Raw genomic sequence first — 20613 nt, 5'->3', positions numbered from 1 at the left:
TTATCTTCTTCTCCTGCCCTTGGCTCTTCATTTCCTCTGCCAGCTCAGTCTGCAAGGACCCCCTCCATGCTGATGACTCACTCACTGGTCCACCCTCACAGGCCCCTGCCTCTTCTTCCCAGACGCCTCAGACCCTTCCATGTGGGGGCTCACATTTCACGCCATCTCCTACTTTCTTGATTTACTTTTGGAGAAGATTGTCTCTGTCAAAGTCAAGCAGGTGTTCACGTGCAGTCTCAGTGGCCTTGAGATGGCGGGGGAAGCAGGTGCACTTGAGCTCCAGGAGCCGAGTGAGGCCAGGAGCACAGGTAGTTCTCCCACAGTGAGTTTCCCTACATCAGAGTGAAAGAATCATGTTGACAATTCAGGTTCTTTTTAATTTTTTTTTTTTTTTACTATGGAAGTTATTAAAAAATTGATAATCATCACCCATCGAGTGTTTTTAAAGTGTCACTGATGTTCACTCACCTGATAGTTTAAAAATCTGCAATCTTCTCATACTTTTTTAGATTTGCTTCTGGAATTAGAGAACATCTCAAAGGGGGAGGGGGTGTCCAGAACCATTGAGAGAGCATTCCTTTGGCATGCTTGGGAAAGACAGCTTTGTAGATCCAAATTTTAGAAATCCTGAAATTTGCTTTTTAACATAGGTGGGCACTGAGTTGGTCTTCGCACCTCTTTCCCCTAGAGTACAAATTTTTTATTCTTATTCCTATCTGCAAGAACTTCTAAAGAATGTCCTGTTGGGCTTTACTAGAAGAGTCTGTGTTCTTAAAATATTCACTACCCCCACCCCTTTTTGCATAACTCCCTCCCCAAACTGATTCTTACTTTCTGTCCCTTAAAAAAAAAAGGCATTGGAAAAAGATACTAAAAAAATCTTTCCTGGTTAAATAAATCATTAGTGAGATTTCATGAAGGTTTTATACCATAGTTTAAAAAGAAGGTAATTGGGGCGCCTGGGTGGCTCACTTGGTTAAGCATCTGCCTTCAGCTCAGGTCATGATTCCAGGGTCCTGGGATGGAGCTGCCTACTCAGCGGGGAATCTGCTTCTCCCACTTCCTCTGCCCCTCCCCCTGTTTGTGCTCTCGCTCTCTCAAGTAAATAAAATCTTTAAACAAATATTTAAAAAAAAGATAATTGGGGCGCCTGGGTGGCTCAGTTGGTTAAGCGACTGCCTTCGGCTCAGGTCATGATCCTGGAGTCCCGGGATCGAGTCCTGCATCGGGCTCCCTGCTCGGCAGGGAGTCTCCTTCTCCCTCTGACCTTCCTCCCTCTCATGCTCTCTGTCTCTCATTCTCTCTCTCTCAAATAAATAAATAAAATCTTAAAAAAAAAAAAAAAAGATAATTAAAAGCCTGAAAATTATCTGCTTAGTTTACTAACAGAAGAGTCACCAAAATCATAAGATCTCTAGCTGTCGGCTAGAAGTCTTTCTTGCCAAAAATGTCTGTGTTTTTTTTTACTTTTCTTACTCTGGAAATTGAAAATCATTAGTCCACTTTTTCTCCTGATTTTTTACTGTATTTTTCAAAACAGGATAACAGGAGTGAGGATTGAAAGAGGTGGGTGGGAAGGGGGGGTGGTGTTCATGCTTTGAAAACAGCTCAAGCATCGAATTACAGCATTTGTGAGAAAAATTCTGCAAAGGGGACTCCGATGAGAGGGTCAGCACTGAGGGATGGCCGCCTGGGCCTTTGGCTGCTGCCTTGCAGGTCGCTCTGGGGACACCAGGGCCATAGAACTCTGGGAGAGTTGCATAAGTAAGAACTCTGCTTTGGAGATTGACAGCCCTCCTGTTAGAGAATATTCGAAACTCTAAAGCTCATTCTGCCGACTTCATAAATTAAAAGCTAAAGCCAGCAAGAGCAGGCTATTTCTATTATGTAATCAGTGGTGAGTCTTGGAGGCTCTCCTACATTGTGCATAAAGATGCCAGTGTGTGTAACTCCGGGGTCCTGTGCACAGACCCCTGCTGTACTAAGTGGGTCCTTATCCAGCTGGCCGAGACTCCTCAGATTGTAGGCAGGAAGTGGGAACTCAAGGCAGCACTGTGTGTGATGTCATTTTGCAAAAACTGTTGGTTTTTGTTTTTCTGCACAGTTTATTCCATCTGCGAGGACTTAAAACCAAACCATTTTATTAGCAGGTTCCATAGAAAGGTTTTTTAAAAACCATTTCTGCATTTAGCATTGGTGACTTGAACTGTGTTTGTTAAGCTCCATGATGGTGGATAGCTTAGTTTTAAATCCCCAAACCTGCCATTCATACACTGTAGTCTATTTGGGCCTGAAGCCCATTTCATTGTAAGCCTTTAGGCCTGAATAAACCCTAAAAACAAACGGACCTTTGTCAGCTGTTCACCATTTCGTATGGAAGTGCAGGATTCTCAGCTTGCAGACAGCATAACTCATATATTAATTAACAGGTTACTTCGCATTAAGTATATGCTCCTTGGAGGAACACCAGCCAGTGATGCTTGCGCCTTAACCTTCCCATGGTGATCACACTTCCGGAATATCAGCCCTCCTGTTTGGGTGTCACAGGATGTAAAATAGCCTTCTCCTGTATGTCTTCAGTTCGGGTGGAGAGGGGTCCTGGGAGAGATGCTTGGTCTGTTCACCTTCAGATCACACCTACCTTTGGGGGGAAAAAAAATCTGAAAAATAGGCCCTGGCTTGTTCCTGATGGAGGAGGCGGCTGTGGTCTGAGGCTCCTGATGTTTGCTAGAGGATGTGCTGCCAAGTGGATGAGGGAGGAGGTGGAGTGTAGAAAGGAAGGGTTTGGCAGAAAACACAGAAGCCACCTGTAATACCGGGAAGGATTCAGAGAGGCTTTAGGACTAAAATAGACTTGAGAAAACAAGATGGTTTAAACCGCCAGGAAAAAAAGGCTCCCCTGGGGAACGTGATCCAGTGGCAGGGAAGTGAGTTTGTGCAAGCCCTGTTTGTGCTGTGGTCCTGCTGCAGATCTTCGAGCATCCTTCGTGTTCCTCCCACGTGGTCCTGGTAGGAAGGGGGCGCTCTCACACCCAGAGCACCCCAGCCTCCCAGGAGAGAGTTAGGAGAGGGCTTGCCCTTGGAAAGCGACAAAGGTGGCTGGAAAAGAGGATGCAGGATAATTTCATTTCACTGGCCTTGTGCTTTGCATAGATGGTCCCCCGCCCCCCCACCTACAGTCCCGTTCCCCACCCCCCCAGGAAAACTGCACCTTTAGGTCATGGGCATTTCCAGCAGAGTTCCGATAGGTTAACACAATAACAGAACAACAGGGCTGCCGAAGTGTCTTCAAAGGAAAGTGGTTATTTGCATTGTTCTCAGCAAATAATTTGCAAAAGTGGCCGAGTCAGCTGAATTTCAGGTTCCCCTTACTTCCTGCCTGATAAAACCCTTTGCCTGTTTCTGGGTGGCTTGAAGCAGGAGGGAAGGGAAGTTGGCTGCAGTGTGGGGAGCAGGGCTTCTGGGGGCCGCCATTTATTTCCAGAATGTAAATGTATAAGGATTGGAAGATGGACAAAAATGAAAATAATTGGGTTGGAGCAGTGAGTTTATAGGTAACATTTTTCTCTGCAATTCCTTAATTATTTAAGTTTTTAAATTTCCAGAGTGAGAAAAAGGTCGTCATTGTTTAAGGGTTATAGATATTGCCCCCAAGGCTAGTCAGATAAATTCAGGAGTCCCTGCTTCCAAGCAAAATTTTGGCGGGCAGGGGGGTGGGCGAGGTCCTTCCTTTAAGCCTTCTGGCACATTCCTTCATCATTACCCGAAATGAGCTCCTTATTTGAGGCCTCCCCAGGCTGACTGGCTTCTGGGGCCCAGCTCCCCCAGCCGGACTCGTGTGGCCGGCCGGCTTGCCTTCAGGAGGGTAGGCACCTGGAGTGGGCCTCCAGCAGCTCTAGGCGAGCATCTTGTGGCAGGCAGCAGGACCCCCTGAGTCTGCGGGTGGGAGTCAGGTGGTCTCATCTGTGGTGGCTTTTCTCTGTCTAAAGCTAAATAGCCTTGGCAAGGAGCAGACTCCGACTGGGTCTCGTTAATATCATCTCCTTACCAGCGCACTGACCTACTCCGGAAAAAAGGGGACAGGAAGTCTTGGCCGACCCCTGCTGTGCTCTGGGTAAAGTTAAAATGCTGATGTCTGGACGGAAAGCCCTTGATGACCCGCCCCCACCTGCTGCCCCACAGAGCCAGTGGCTGGGCTTCTAGTCCGGGGCTTGCTGCTCTCACCCCTCTGGGCATTTACACCTCCTTTTCCCCCTCTTTCCTTCATAACTCCTGACCTCGCAAGTTTCTTTTGCTTCTTCAAGATTGGGTTTGGCAGCCACCTTTCCTTAGAATTTTTTCCATCCCTTTTGTTCTCCTAACACCTGGGCATAACTCTACCAAACCAACAGCTTTTGGTGTCTCTGCAATTTGCTGTTTGTGCTTTCGTTCATGGCTTGATCTCTGGTACCTAGTACAAAGCCTGGCATATATTAGATGCTCAGTGAATGCTTGCTGACTTAAATGAGAGAAACTTCTCAGCAGATAGAAGAGTGCTCTTAAGGTGCTGGGAATAGCATTAGGAAAGAACATTTGTATTATATTAAATACAGACAGAACCAATGAGACATATATCCAGGGCTATATATTCAAAGAGTATAAAAACAAAAACAAAAAAGACCCCACCACCTCTCCCAACTTTTTTTTTGTTTTTTTCATACGGCCCAGAAAAGTCAGAGTTTAGAATGCTAGGGAGCACTCCGCTAGTAGATTTGTTACAAAAACCAAGATCCTGGGGCATCTGGGTGGCTCAGTCAGTTAAGCGTTCGACTCTTGATGTCAGCTCAGGTCGTGATCTCAGGGTTCTGAGATGGAGCCCATGTCTGGCTTCATGCTGGGTGTGGAGCCTGCTTAAATAAGATTTTCCCTCCCTCTGCCCCTCCTACCCCCCCTCTCTAAAACAACAGCAACAACAAAACCACCAATAAAACGTGAAAGACCTGTTGTCTGCCTTAAGAGATTGCTGATATGGGGCGCCTGGGTGGCTCAGTTGGTTAAGCAACTGCCTTCGGCTCAGGTCATGATCCCGGAGTCCCGGGATCGAGTCCCGCATCGGGCTCCCTGCTCGGCGGGGGGTCTGCTTCCCCCTCTGCCCTCTTCCCTCTCGTGCTCTCTGTCTCTCATTCTCTCTCTCTCTCAAATAAATAAATAAAATCTTTAAAAAAAAAAAAGAGATTGCTGATATGGATTGCATATTTGATTGTGCTCATAAAACTTCCCCAATAATTATTTCTCTTACTTGGCTTAGATGTGGCACTCTGTCTAGTTACTAGTACATGTCTCTCAGAGACTAAAGACACTGAGCTGTCGCAGTTGGGCTGGTCTTGAAGTCCTCTCCCAGGACCCTTGCACAGAAGCCTTGGTATTCTGATTGATACCATCTATATTTGTTCAGCTATAAAAGTTGATCTACTGAAAGGAAGTCTTGCTGTCTAAACCCAGAAGCTTCAAGTTTGTTTTGGGAAATACTTCTTTTTAAAAACACATCTTTGTTATAGTGCTGTTTGAGATCTTTTGTATTTTCTGTAGTGATGAATTACATGGGTTAGACTGTGTATTTCATAAAGCAGACATTTCACAAGAATATTCTTATAGAGGGCTGTCTTGATACACATAGTACTTCCCCGAAGCTCAGATTACAAAGATACGACTAGTTCTCTAACTCATCTTCCCAGCCTCTGCAGCCACACCTAAGAAGGAGGCCGCCCTCCTCTTTTCAGCTTCCTGGGGCCTTTCCAGCGTCGTGGGGCCGTCCGAACTGTGAGCACTTGTGACGTTTGTGGAAACAGTGTGGCCCTGAGCTCTGTGAAAGAGATGGGTCGACAACCCACCCTGGCACCAGGTCTGCCGGTGTGGCTGAGGCCCTGAGCATCCCCAGGGCTGACCCGGCCAGTCGGCGCCGAGGCCTGCCCTGTGCACAGCCCACATACCACTCCGACGCGGATACCTTCCCCTTCCCCATGTTAGCAGCTTCCAGCCTTTCTTGCTTCTTTTTTTTCTTTTTTTTTTTTAAAGATTTTATTTATTTATTTGACCTAGAGAGACACAGTGAGAGAGGGAACACAAGCAGGGGGAGTGGGAGAGGGAGAAGCAGGCTTCCCACCGAGCAGGGAGCCCGATGCGGGACTTGATCCCGGGACCCTGGGATCACGACCTGAGCCGAAGGCAGACGCCTAACAACTGAACCACCCAGGCGCCCCGAGCCTTTCCTGTTTCTTGATGGCTCCTCTGCCTTGTCACGCTAAACCACCTAGAGAAGTCCAATGCTGGGGGGATTCTTCCTCTCACCTGCTTTTGTCTTCCAGAACTTGATGAACTGGACCACTACTTTGTGTCTCTCATTATCCCTGCAGCCCCCCAGCCCCCATATTGACAGTTGCCTCTAATTAGATTTATGCCCTCATCTTTAAAATGATATTTTTTTCTTGTATTTTTAATTCCAGTTAGGTTACTTGCCTGAATTTAGTCATCAAACAATTAGTTGCTAGGGGTGTGCTTTGGCCCCAGGGCGATTTGACTCTTTGTCAAGTGGCTTCAGCTCTGTGAGGAAGGGGGAGCCAGGGGCGAGGCTGGCTGCTCACCCCGTTGCCTGGGCCACTTGCCCTCCCTCTCAGCACGTCCAGTCAGTGTAGGGGTTGCTAACATTGGCCAACTATTGGAAGAAAAAACTATGGCAAGAACTAGAAAATAACTCTGATGGAGTTCTTTTTATTTCTCTGAAGGAAAATGGGTTTTACTACATTATGCTAAAATCCAGCATACTGGCAAGTATTTAATAATGTACTTTTGCAACTCTGCAGACATTTTATAGATTTTAGAGATCTTTTAGTTCCTTCTTTCAAAACGGGAAAGAGGTGCAGTTTTTTTATCTTAATTTCTGATGCTGTGTATCTAAACATGTTTCAGTTTTACTCATAAAAATGTGTTTTAGGAACTCTTTTAAAACCCCAGAGCATTTCTAGAAAAATAGTGTAATAAAAAATTTTCTTTTAACTTTTGAAGCATGTTAAGAGTTTAATATATTTTTAGAACAATAACAAAGATTGAACCTGTGACAATAGCTTAGCAGTACGTTTATCTGTATTTCTTTTACTATTTGCAATATTGTCTTGACAACCTTATCTGAAATATCAGGCACTTAAAAAGGAAATAAAGTTTGCAATTTGGGCTTACAGTTCCCCACCATCCTGCTCTGATGTGTGGACAAGAAAACACAATGTTACTTCATCGGAAACTAGTCTGGTTTAACTTTCTGCATTTCTGTGTTTTCCCAGATATGATCTTTCTTCAGGGATCAGAGGTCATATTTAAAGTGGCATTAAGTCTGTTGGGAAGCCATAAGCCCTTGATTCTGCAACATGAAAACCTAGAAACCATAGTTGACTTTATAAAAAACACCCTTCCCAACCTGGGCTTGGTGCAAATGGAAAAGACCATCAGTCAGGTATGCTTCAGTCCGACCTTCCAAAGGCTTACGCCCTCCTGGATTTGGAGAGCTTAATTTTCTTTTGATCGGGACCTGCCTCCTACCACTTGGTATCGTGGGCAGCATCTCGTGTGTTGCCCGGCAGGTAGGAAGCATATGGCCAAATACATGTTCAGTGACTTAAGTGCATGTCCGAGCGCGCGTATGTTGGGAATGTGATGGGGCTGTGTCACGTGTGAACAAGGGGGCAGTGGTCAGTGCTGACAACCAGCACAGGTTATCGGTAGTTGCTTATAGTTAAGGGGCTTCACCCTAGTTGTTTGTTCTTCTGAAACACATGTGCTATTCAGTGTAGGCTCTTACAGTAGGAGTGCTTTGGTATTTTTTCTGCTATGTGCTATTATTTGGAATTTTCCAAAAATAACCCTTTGATAGCAAAATCGTGATAGTATATATTCTAGAGATTTGTTTCATGATGTGTTTTGTTTTTGTTTTTTTTAATAGAATTCACTTCCACATCTGTGGCTTGAGCACCTCTGGTTTCTGTAGCCAGTAGAACTGTTTCTCTCAAATGTGAGGGGCAAGGGTGAATTGAGCCAGAATTACAACTAGATCAGTTGTTCAATGGTCTGGTTTAGGGGTGAGAGCAGATTTTGACTCTGTATAAAGAAGAGTCTTCTAGTAATGTTTGCTGACTCTGAAGGACTGAGCTATTTATTTAGTAGAGGGTGGATCACCACTGCAAGTGTCCAGGGGCTGGATGGCTGAGAATGCTCTGGAAGGGATTTCTGCATCGGGACCAGCAATCAGGCCCCTCCTAAGCCTAGAATTTACCTCACCTGCTCCCAGTGCAATGCAAGCATAGAGCAGTTAGGTAAAAACTAGTAGTGAAACAGAGCTAATTTTTAAACAAACCCTTATTCTGAGGACTTCTGACAGTCCAACAGGAATCCAGTGATTCTGGCGGACTGCACCCAGATGCGGTGTTTCTGGTTTTATTTGCTACCCCTCCTTCAGTGTGGAGCACAGAGAAAGAAGCAGATGTGGCCTGGGGAGGGGAGCCGGTGTGAGCCCAGGTGACTCTGGATCTCCGCACATTTCCTACGCCCGTCCTTCGAAAGGGCACTGCTTTTCCACTCTGCACTTTCATTTTTAGTGAATTGATGCATCTCTCTGTATTTTGCTTCCCTGGCACGTTTCTCTCAATGTGAATAGCTTTGGCTTGTTCAGGCCCTACTTTCTGCCAGGTTCTGTGTGAATCTACATATGCACAGGATCTCATTTCATCATGACCGCATTCCTGAGAGGATAGGTGGTTTTAACCCATGAGGGGCATAGGGCGCAAAGAGGCAAACTCGCTGGCCCTCGGTCACCCTGCTGCCGAGGGGAGCGGTGGGGCTTCTCTTGCCTCAGAGTGACTTAGCAGCTTCTCAACACCACCACGCGCCTCCGGGCATCATTTAATTACAAAGGTTTTTCTATATTTCACCTGTATGTTAATACTGAATTCTCTGCCCTTTTGATTCTTTAATTTTTGGCATTTATGTGCACTGATTCCCTTTTAGAGCTTTCACTGCATATACTTATATTTTATGGCCCCTGGGGCAAACGCAGAGAGCCTTGGTTACCTCACCTCTGTGCCCAGGGGGTGCCTCGACCTGGCTCCTGGCTCTAAGGTGGGCAGTCTCACCTGACATTCAGTTTACCTCCTGGATATTGAGCCCCAGAAAAGAATCCCATTTTCTCCTCCCTTTTCTGTGAAGAATACTTATTCACAGTATCAGGTTCTCTTTAAATGTTGGAGGAATAGAAATGGACACAGCATGGAGAGAGTTTTGTGTGTGTGCACCTGATTTGTTTCAGGCAACTGTCTTGAGCTTGGGATCCTTTATTCCACTGACTGCTTAAAATCCTGGGGTGTGTATTATAATCCCCATTTTTATAGGTGGGGAAACTGGTCATGGATAGAGTAACATGCCCAACACCCTGTGTGCGATGGCAGAGCCAAGAATGTAATGTGTCTCTGACACTGGAGCCCCTCCTGTGCAGAGAATGCGCATGGAATCCAGTAATTGCAAATGTGGTAAGAGCCACAGTGGTGCCCATGCAAGGGCATTTGGGAGCCAGGCTGGTGGAGTGCACACTGCTGATTGGGAATTGGGACAGTTGAATTCAGCTGGGCCTGAGGAATGAGCTAAGAACGGGTCAGCAGACGTTTTCTGCAGTGGGCCAGATAGTAAGTCTTTCAGGCTCTGTGGGCCAGAAGGTCTCTGTTGTAGTCACTCTACTCTGCCTTTGCAGCCAAAGGGCAACCAGTAATACGTACATGAATGAAGTGACTGTGTTGCAGTAAAATTTTATTTACAAAAACCTACAGTGGGTCAGATTCAGTCCACAGGGGGCACTCTGCTGATTCCTAATCACAGGCATGGGAGTGAGAATTGAGAGAAATTCTAGATGCCTTAGCATTGAACTTTGAAGGGAAGGGTGGTTGTGGATTGGGAGCAGCAGTGTGGGGAACACAAAAATCTACATTTTGGGGCCCAGGTTTTCATCCTACCAAGAGTCTTGATGGGAAGCCCAGCTCTCTACCCTCTTGCCCTCCCATGCTTTCCATCTGGAACTTGACATCTGTCAGGCTCACTGCCCCCTCCCCACCTAGAGGGTGCTCTAGTTTCAGGTCCCACTAGGAGATGAGGCCTGAGGTACAGTGCGACTCCTTGGCAGCCTGAGAGGGCCCCCAGGCTCAAGTCTTGGAGGTCCACAGGGTGCAAGTGACAGAGCATTCACTGCACCTGACAGAGCATACGGTCTTGTATGTGAAAGTCTCAGTGGGCTTCTGTGATCGTTATGGCTCCATTTCATTCGCTGACTTTTCTGTGGATGGCCTCAGCTTGAGCAGTGGGGACATAGCCTGCATCCAGGAAGGGAGAGAGGGAGCTAGGATAGGGCTCCGCGGCTTTGGTTCAGTATGGGCAGGTCCAGAGTTGACAGAGCCCAGGGCAGAAGGAGAAGGGTCTCTGAAGTCTCTGTGGCAGGTCCTCAGTTTAACTGTCAGTTGATTATGAGCCATAAAAATCCTCTGACCCAACAAGGGGGAAAACCCTGGGAATAAACAGAAACCAAGAGGAGGAGGTCAGGTTTGTGCTTGTCACAGCCAGTGCTGTCTGCGTCTGCCGGCTCATTTCAGTGTAAGGAAGGAAACAAAGGTGGAGGGGACTTTGGGAGACAGGGCAAAGAGCCGGTTGTCAACTTGGGGCAGAATTCAGAGTGTGGCCCCAGACCCACACCTGTCCTTGTACCCTGTAGGAACTTGTCAGAAATGCAGAATCTGGGGCCTCGCCCCAGGCCTGCTGAGTCAGAATCTGCATTTTAACAAGAGCCCCAGGGGATTCACACACACACACACACACACACACACAGGAACATTTGAAAAGCTCTGCTATGGGCAGCTTCATTGAACACACTAGACAATTCCCTGTTCTAGTTGAGCTTGTAGGATAGAAACCAGAATCTTAACAAGGTTCCTTTGTTCAGGAGCCGCTCCTCAAATCCCCAGTGTTGGGACGGCCTCTTCTGCGCGGGGAGGAGCCCTCGCGGCTCAGGCAGTTTTGGGCAGCTTGCTGGGCTGAAAACAAGGGATTTTTCCAGAGGCCAATCAGGGCCGTTCCAAAAGGGTGGGGAACAGTGAGGAGGAATATCTTACCACTGGGATTGTTTAGAATTGCTTGCATGTGGTGATCATAAAAAACAGACCAGTTTTTAGTTGGGTTTCTAATTTTTAAATTCACTACAGGCACTGTAGCCCCTGGTGGCCGATCCCCAGGCACCCTGCTCAACTCATTGAGATGGACAGATGGGGGCGGGGGGTGGGGGGCAAGGCCTGGAGGCTGGGAAGGTGGAAAGTATGTGGCCAAGTCTGCAGACGTCAGGGTTAGTGGCTTCATTACATAGAGTGTCCACAGACTGCAAAGACGAACTCACTGGGTCTCCAATAGCAAATGAGCCAAGAACATAAACAGACAATTCACTGAAAAGGAGATCCATCTAGTAAACAAATATCTGGGAAAATATTTAGCTTCATGCATAATTTAAATAACATACAATGCTCTACCTACTAGATTAACAAAATGAAACATATTAAGGCTGGTACCCAGTGCCAAGGGTAGACTATCTGGCACATTGGTGTGTTGTTAATGGCATTGTGCATCGATTATTCCCATTTGGGAGGCAATTTGGCGATGTGTATCACAAGCCAGTAAAATATTCATACCCTTTGACTCAGTAATCCCATTTCTTGGAATGTATCCGTAGGAAATAATCCAAAATATGGGAAAAGCCATATGTACGAGGATGTTTAGAGTTGTCATTTATAACTACAGAAACTTTACAAGTAACTAGATGTCCAGCACTTGATGAATGGATTAACAGGGTTATGCCATGTCAAGTAGGTAGGATAATGAAGCCATTTGTAATTATGCTCATGTAGAATATATACAGCAACTCGAAAAAGCCTTGTTGGAGGACCTGGGCTCTCCTTTCTCTGCCAGCCACATACTTCCATGCTTTGGGATCAATTCTAGGGCATAACTGCAAAATCAAGGGCTCTAAGTATTTTAGCAGCCAGGAGATAATGATGCAATTAAGCAGCGATGATTATGACCCAGGATGGTTCCTGGGAATTAATGGAGCCCTGAAAGAGTGCATAGCTTTGTGCACAGCTGAGAGCCATTAACCTTAGCAGGTCATCAATCTGTATTAAAGGCCACAGGTTTTGTTCCCAGGTTTTCCAGATTAGTAGCTCATTTAAAAATAAATCTCCATGGAAGAAAAGAAGTAACTATACATTTATTCTGCATGATATTTATAATTATACACCGGTGCCATGGCAGTCTCGGTTTTAATGTTTGCGGTTTTTGCTCTGTTTGAGCTCTTCAGAGGTTCCATGGTGTGGCATCCTTTGTAATTTTGCTGAAGTGCAAGGTTGAATGTGAGGGTTTCATGACAAGCGTGTGGAAGCAGCTTCCTTAGCTAAGTGGGCACCTACTCACCTTGCCAGGTGTGTGCTGGGAACTCCCACGAGTCGCTTCACGTAATTCTCACAGCGATGCTGGAGGTGCGTGCTCTCACCCCGTGTCAAGGGCCAGCAACCGAGGCCGGGAGAAGTCAAGTAACTTGCTCAAGGTCATTCAGGGTGTCGCCAGGGGAGCCCTGATTTGAGGGCTGAGTCCGTTTTCTTGACTGTACTATAGAGATGATGATCCCTGCTGACCTCACAGTCACTTTGAGGGACAACAGAGAATTGCCTATCAATATGGCAAACTTTCACACTCACGCACACCACAATACAATGTGTAGTATTTTGGCATAGAATGACTTTTGTGCCTAATTGGTCTTGTCCATTGAATTAAATTGAAAAGCAGGAAGCTGAAAAATTAATCTCCAGGCAGAGAAGTTTGTTGGGAATGGTGAGAAAGTAAACATGGTTTTTGAAATATCGATTTCAGGGAAGATAGGATTCATCCATGTTTGAATGCTAATAGGGCGCTGTCGGGGAAAATGAGGTTTTCATTGATTTTCACTACGCTGGAATTTCTTTCTTAAGGAAAGACCGTGAAGAGTTCCTTTGTGCTCTTGAAAGGTCTAACTTCATCCTCTAAATGTGTTTTCTGTGATGCTGGCCTTGTTTCTACGGAGCCAGCATGACCGAAGGCTCAGACCCACACGCAGAGCCTCTCTGGGACTTCAGTCCTGTGCTCAGAGCCACAGCCCGTGGGGCGATCCCCCAGAAACAGCTGCGGAGAGAGGCTGCGGCCGCGCCTGACCCCCTCTTCGGCGCAGCTCCCACCCAGCTCACTCAGAGAAAGTACAAACACGAACAGCGCACTTGTGCACGTCGGGGCTGTTTTTCACGCGGGTGGTTTTTTGATCACTGTTACTATTATGAGCAGGAAGGCATTGTTTCATGTTCACTCATCTGTGTGGGCGACATTTGGGTTTTGGCTCATTTCTGCATATCTTATGTGCAAATGAGGGTTTTTTAGTAAACAGTTCCCTTACTTAGCTGTTCTTGTAACTCTAAAAACCCAAGTGAACTATAATTAAACTTTGACTTGGTGACTGGGCAAATAGGGCTGTGATTCTGTTGTTTTGTTTTTTTCCTTTCTCTTTGACCCACAGCTGATGTGTCTGACATAATAGAATTTTCAGAGAAAAAGGAAATCTGTACAGAAATAAGAACTAAAAATAAATTTTTATAAAAAGCCTTTTAAAAAGTAAGGTTTGGGCTTTTGGAAAATGAGTTATCAGAGACCCGTCCCTATTGCTACCTTGGGTTTAGTTCTCAGTGCTTCTTTTGTTCTTTCTTCCCAAGTAGAATTGCTACCTTTTCCATGCAGGGGGTTTTCCTTATTTCTCCCTGATAGTACCAGGCCCGGAGTAGGTGCTTAGGGGATGCTTGCTGACATGGCCGCGTACGCGTATGTGTGATTTTCTCATTTTCAGTGCCTGATGACTTTTCTGTATGTAGCAGGTGTTTGAGATGGATATCTCTAAACAATTACAAGCCTATGAAGTTGAGTACCACGTGCTTCAAGAAGAACTTATCGATTCCTCTCCTCTCAGTGACAACCAAAGAATGGACAAATTAGAGAAGACCAACAGCAGCTTGCGCAAACAGAACCTTGACCTCCTTGAACAGCTGCAGGTAGAGCATATTTATAAAGCTGCTTCCTGAGCCCCGAGCGTGTGGTAGATCATTAGCGCACCAAACCACCGGCAGGCTGGGTTTTCCCATGACTGAGGGACCTCTCCCCACCTCCCCTCTCCCTGGTCTGTTTATAGTTGGGATCAAAGGTATCCCAGGAGAACTGCTCCTTTTTATTAGGGAGCAGACAGATTATCCTTTGCTGAGGTCAGACAGTCCTGGAACTTTTTGAGAGGCTGTCTCTGCACTTAACCCTTTTAGGAGAGAGGCCCAGCGATGAACTGGGTCCAGGATGCCTAGGGGCTGTTCGCCGAATGCCAGCAATTGTGCTTTGAGTAATAATGAGAGAATCAAAGGCTTGGGTTTCTGTGAGCGAAACCAGCTAGGTCCATGGAGGGATGTTAGGGGAGGGGAGTAACACAGAGATCTACCTAACAGAGCAAACCAGAGCATATGGTCAAGATTGTTGAGTCCTTACTACAAATAACAAAAGTTTGATTAATGAGGGACATAGTTCTCCCCTCTAGAAGCTTCCATTTTAACATGGATAAATGTGGATGAGGACATGTGGTAGAAATGCAAACAGACCGTGCATACAGAACGGTGACGTGGGGGTAAGCCTGGGGATGCAGCTCTCGTCAGATCCAGCGTTGTGTCCACCCACACTGTTGCACTGGGCAGACTGCTGACCTGCCCTGTCCTGAGTCCCTCGTCTGTGCGACACACAGTTCCTAACTGCTGAGCACAGCTCCTTTCCCAATCACATAGAATAACGTAATGATACGGTCTACTTTCTTTATGTCATGAATGGGTGGTGATGCTGTTAATGTTAAGGAATTGTTCTGAGGGATTTAAAAAACTTTTTGAGTTGCTGCAAAGACAAATACATATTTGGCCCCAAAGTATGTATTTTATGGTGTTCCTGGGCTGTCCTTAGAATAAGCCTTCCATCCTGACCTATGCATCTTTGTTTTCTCCATAGAAAGTTGCTGCTTTGCAGACACAAGCTTGGCTGTGATATGAGAAAGGCCAGCATTTGAGAGTTTAATAAATCAACCTTGTCCAAAATGCATTCCTCCCAGCAGGGATTTGTCCCAGGAGACCTACTGGCTATTTACTGTAGAGGAACAAAGAAAAATGCTTTTGATGCCCAGTCCTAACCACCAGGCACATTCTGAAATTTAGCTTTTTTTTTTTTTTTCCCTACGACTGAGGTGTCCTAACTGAAAATATGCTTGTGTACAGTATCTCCAGGATGTCTTGGCTGCACCCCGAAGGGGAGGCTCGCAAGGATAAAGAGCCTTATCTGGCCTGTAACGGTCTGCAGTGGAGGTGGTAATTTTAAGTGACTTCCAAACAAAGTAGGTCTCTGAAATAGAACCTGATAGGAACGTTTCTGACAAAGCTTGGACTTACATTTGGCGCGTGAAGATAGGCAGTATGGAAATGGAAGGTTCCGTTTATTGGGCTAATGCCCGTGTGCTTTTTTTGTGGTAAAGGGTGCAGGTAATTTAGTGGCGCTTCTGTGATGCTGTACCCCTTTCATGACGAGAGAGGCTGTGAGAAGCTGCTCAGATCTCGAAATTGCTCAAGAAAGGCACCAGCGGTAATGGGTCGCGACTGACAGCCTCCTGGGAATGGTCTCCCTCACCGAGCGGCTGTGGTCCTGCGAGGGACCGTTCAAGGCTGCAGCTGTGCCAGCCCACCAGTGTTTGGAGCCCCGCCTTGCCGGGCGCCAGGGCCGCTGAGGTTCGGGAGACACTGCTTCTGTCCAGGCCTTGGGGCGGGGATCACGTCGTGTCAGTTTGCAGGTGCTTGAAGATCGTTTTCCCATTTCCGTCCGTGAGTCACGTGGGTTTACTGTCTTGCAGCCAGACTCTATATATTCTGTAAGACTCACACCTCCTTTCCTTTTTTTTTTTTTTTAACAGTTTTCGGAGTCCAAGGATAGGTGTTAAATATAATAGTTTTCCCCAAAGTATCAAAATTGACCGTTTTCTAGCTTTGTTCTGTTCCTGTTAGTTGTCAGACAGGCACCAAGGTCCCATTAATTTTCTGGTTAAACACTTAATGTTATCTAGCAGCTGGAGAGCAAAGTGTCGCCTGTTTTGTCCAGCCGCACACAGAAGACGATTCCATATACCTACCAAATGGTGCCAGATAATAAGGGACATACATTTTTTATAATAAGCAACTGTGAGTCACCCAGTGCCATTGAACCAGGTGCTGCGGGAGGCCCAACCCGTGTACAGGATGAGACGTGCTTTTTCCGTGAGAGCGCTTCAGTCTCGTTGAGGAGAGGGACAGTCCTGCAGAGCCACTCACCACGAAGCTGGGTGGCACGAGCAGTCCTCCGTGGGGGGCGGTGGACCGGTCCCAGGCCTCGAGCCTGGGTAGGAGTGTGAGGATCACAGAGCACCCCTTGCAGGTGCACACTCAGCGTGAGCGCCCCTGCCTGGTGAGCACGCAGACTTGGGAGCTCAGTCCTTTCTTCCTTCTATTTTGAGTGTTCCAGCCGGCACAGCGGAGCTAGACTTTGAGTCGTGAGGTGTCTGTCTGGCACAAGTGTTGTCTTGTTCAAGAACCTGTTTCCCGTGTTTCGAAAATGAGAGAGAGAAAAAAACACATGTACCACTTGCCCCACCGCACGTAAGCGGGCACGTGTGCAGAGCTGCACGCATCAGCGAGATGGAGCGGCGGAGACCGTGCGCGGGGGCCCTTCGCAGACGCTGCCCGGCCCCGCTCGTGCTCCCGGGGTGCCCGTACTCCTTGAGGTGGTGGGGCCTGGTTACCGTAGGAAGACAGGCCTCTGGAGCAGAGGGCCGGTACCCGGTACTGCTGGGGCCTTCCCCTGGGGAGGAACCGTCTGCCTCTCGGTCTGACATCGGTCTGTACGTACGAGCGTGTTTGTACGACTGGGCCAGGCTGTGCTGCAGTGACACATAAGGCTCCAAGTCTCAGCGGCGTGGCCCGGCTGCAGTCGCTTTGTCCCTGAAGCTGTTCTTGAAGCATTCTTGGCCCGGATCAGAGCTGGCTTCACTGTCGTCGGGGCCGGGGCCGGCTCCCTTTGCACTGTGAAGCCACCAACCATCTCAGAGTAGCCGCAGCAGGGAGGAAGTCCCTGCCTTCCTGCGGGGGAGCCTGGGAAATGTAGTCTTCCTGTGTGGCCGGAGACTGATGCTAAGCCGGCTTGTCTCTGCCACAGTAGGGCTCCAAAGTGTCTCCAGGGCTGGACGGTGGAGTGTAGGGGGGGATGCCCCCCACCCGCCCCTGTGTTCTCACTCGCTGTTCACATTCTCTTCGTTTATTCTCCAGGTGGCAAATGGTAGGATCCAGAGCCTGGAAGCCACCGTTGAGAAGCTTCTGGCCAGTGAGAGCAAGCTGAAGCAGGCCACCCTTGCCTTGGAGCTGGAGCGATCAGCCCTGCTGCAGACAGTGCAGGAGCTCCGGGGGCAGATGACAGCAGAGCCGCGCGGGCCGGAGCCTGACCTCACGGGACCCGGGCCCACGGGCGACTGACGGCGGAGGAGACGGCTCCGGGGGAGACTCGGCGGCCCCGTCCTAGCACTGTCCAGGCCTTAACTGAGAGGGACAGAGGATGCCAGAGGAGGAGAACAAGGCATGACGCGTGCTTCTCAGGGAGGACGCTGGCTTGCCAGCATGCAGACTTCGGAACTAGAACTTGCAAGTCATGGGGACGGAGGTCCCAGTGTTTTTGTTGTTGTTTAGGTTGCAGTTCGTCCCTTCTTTAGGCCCTCTCACTGTACCCAGTAGGTTTAGGTGGCATGGATGTGAATAAACGCACCTTCATGTTTCCTTGTGGTTTCCTTCTTCAGCAGCACTGTGCTTGCAAAGGTCAGTTAGTCCTGTGGAAGTGCAAGGGCCGGGAGGGCTCTAGATGAGTCCTCTGGTCAGATGTGGGTCCATTGCTCTTCCACAGCGGGTTTGTGGGACCACACCCTCTGGTCCCCAGCAGGCCATGCAGCCTGCCCCTGTCTGTTTTGGCCACGGAAGCCCCAGAGAACCATTAGGACATCTTGAATTTAGCACTCTCCTGGGTATTTACTGAAGTTTGTCTTTTTTAAAAAAATAGTTTTCATTTTTTACTTGGTCCTTAAGTATCAATCAAAGTAATTGTAGATAAATGTTTTATGGGTGAATCACCAGTTTTTAGGCTCAAACCAAGTGTTGCTAGTGAGTGACCTGCATTTTTAGACTCTGAGATGTTTATTTCTTTGTGGGTTTTCGTCACCCTCTTAGAGCCGGGTATTTCTTTTTGCTGTTGTGTGATGCAAAGCAGCTGTGAGTCCCTTTGAGTGTCCACCCTCGGGAGCTGTGTTCCCTACAGAAGTAGCCAGGTGCATCAGGATTGTCATGGGTCATGGGTGCCAGAGATCCTGACTTTGGAAAAGGCCATCAGCCTAAAATCACAATCAGATAGATGGCAGTTGAGCGCAGTTTTTCAGAGCTGGGAAGTGTGTTCTGAACATTACTCACGCCACGGAGACCCCTTCCCTCGGGAGGATGAGAACCCTGGGCCTTCAACAAGCAGAGAGCCGCTGGTGGCTGGCGTGGCCTCGTCGGGGCCCCGGTGAGGCCTCTGCACGAGCGCTCTCCGGATGGGCCCTTTCTGACAGCAGGATCGCTCTGGCCTTCATCATGGTAGTCCACCCTAGTCCACAGGGCCTTCTTGTGACCCTCTCAGCAGTAGGCATCTCTTTCAGCCTGAGGTCAAAGGAAGGATTTTCACACTGGAAGTCGTCGCAGGTCTCCCCAGACATGTCCAAGGGTGACAAACGCGCTCTCCCCGGTGCCTCACGGTTGGCCAACATCTGGGGCTCTCCTGGACCCCGTGTTGGAGGGTAGCGGTTCTCCTCACGAATCAAGATGACCAGTGCAGTAGCCTCCATCCCGAGTTGTTCCACCAGATAGAGGAGTTAACATTTGAGGGCTTCTTTCCACCTATTTTGCTGTTTGAATGTTTAATAATGTTGAATTTTGGACATCTTATTACCATTACTCAGAAAACATGGGCTCTGCATTAAATAATAAATGAGACAGCAATAAATCTGTGCCCACACTTTTATGGTGTCTGTTTTACTTGTAAACTTCGGATTTTTGCTTTTCAGCCCAGGTAAGGGAATGCCTCATGAGCACCAGTGGGTCAGAGTGTGAATATTCCCTAACCAGCAGTGAAGTCGTTTGAGGTATTGGCACCTTGTATTTCCAGTATTGTTACCCAAGTGCTAGTTACACTGTAGCACCTCGGCAGGCAGGAGGGTGAGTCTCGGGCCGCATCAGGTGCAGGGGGCTGGTGCTGGGAGGTCGCACAAGCCTGCAGATACAGGTCAGACAGAGGCTCAGCCTGTGTGGGACTTAGCCAGGGAAAGAAACATCCAGAGAGCCAATGCACATGACTGTGTGAGGATTTGCAGAGGAAGATTCTTAAACCGAGTAAATGTCATGTTCTGTTTTTCTCCAGCATCCAGCTGTATGCACCTGCACACACGTGTGCACTTGAAGGTTGTCTTTGATGCCATTTATGTTCTCTTAGACTTAGGACATTATGAGCCCTCAGGAAGCACACTATTACATACACATATATTTTTAAATTGTGTAATACATATGTGACCTATAAAATAGAACTCAGTGCTATGTAGTAACATCCAGTCCCCTCTTAGGAGTTAGGTATGGATAGCATGACTGTGTCCAGTGTTTGGTTTGGTTGGTGAATCAGGGGAGAAGAGTTGTTCCGAGTGCTATGGGGATTGGACCAAACAGGGCTGTGTGTGTCAGGAGCTGGGGAAATGAGGTTGCGGAGGAAGGTACTTGAGTCAAGAGGAGTCACCAGTCGGTCCATCTGGGAAGCAGAACACATTCGGATGCCAGAGTGGGCCTGGGCAAGGTGGCGTGCAAGGAGCTCGGTGGGAAGCTGTTGCTGCCATATCGTGACCACCTCTGTGATTCTACAGCCAGGTGTCCGGTGGTGGGCCTGGGGCCACTCCAGGTCAATATGAAGATCAACACTTGAGAAGAAGAGGAGAAGGACGATAAGCTGGAGCCTGCCAGGCGCCTCTGTCTGTCGCTTTTGACTACCATGACCTTCAGAGAAAAATGGCTCTTGCTTCACTTTTGCCTTCCAGATCTCACACAAGCATGTCTTTGAACCATGTCTGACTTAGAACCACCAGGGGAGGGGACTCTGGCAAAGGTAGTTCTGGCTTAACCAGGTTGGCATGGTACAAACTACTGTACTTAATTTTGGAAACTGCCTGGCCCTCCATCCAAGTATCTGTGGTCAGAGCTCCGTAGCGTTCAGATTCATGGATTGATTTTGACTTTGAAAATCACTGATGGTGCAGTCGGTACTGGAGGCGAGAGTGTGACAGCATCCAGGACCGCCGCCCCCTTCCTGTGCTCGCCTCTGTCAGGTGTCACCAAA

The 20613-nt window shown here is 47.8% G+C and overlaps 1 protein-coding gene across 8 annotated transcripts in view; it reads left to right on the top strand.

The window, feature by feature from the left end:
- Positions 1–19251, top strand: part of TBC1D1 (TBC1 domain family member 1) — a 229469-nt gene extending 210218 nt beyond the window's left edge. For 6 of the 8 annotated variants that reach the window (XM_035005149.1, XM_035005146.1, XM_035005151.1 and 3 more), the window contains 3 exons: positions 7314–7483; positions 13995–14171; positions 17487–19251. In XM_035005149.1, coding sequence (XP_034861040.1) covers positions 7314–7483; positions 13995–14171; positions 17487–17690 — 551 coding nt within the window. In that variant the 3' untranslated portion in view covers positions 17691–19251. The remainder of the gene's footprint in view (positions 1–7313; positions 7484–13994; positions 14172–17486) is intronic. The other 2 variants (XM_035005148.1, XM_035005152.1) reach the window with 1 other exon arrangement.
- Positions 19252–20613: the final 1362 nt, after the last annotated feature.

Source organism: Mirounga leonina, unplaced genomic scaffold (assembly GCF_011800145.1).
Source record: "Mirounga leonina isolate KUSES-001 unplaced genomic scaffold, KU_Mleo_1.0 Mir_129, whole genome shotgun sequence".
In the NCBI taxonomy this organism is placed as follows: Eukaryota; Metazoa; Chordata; class Mammalia; order Carnivora; family Phocidae; genus Mirounga; species Mirounga leonina.
This window is presented reverse-complemented; position numbering and strand designations above follow the sequence as displayed.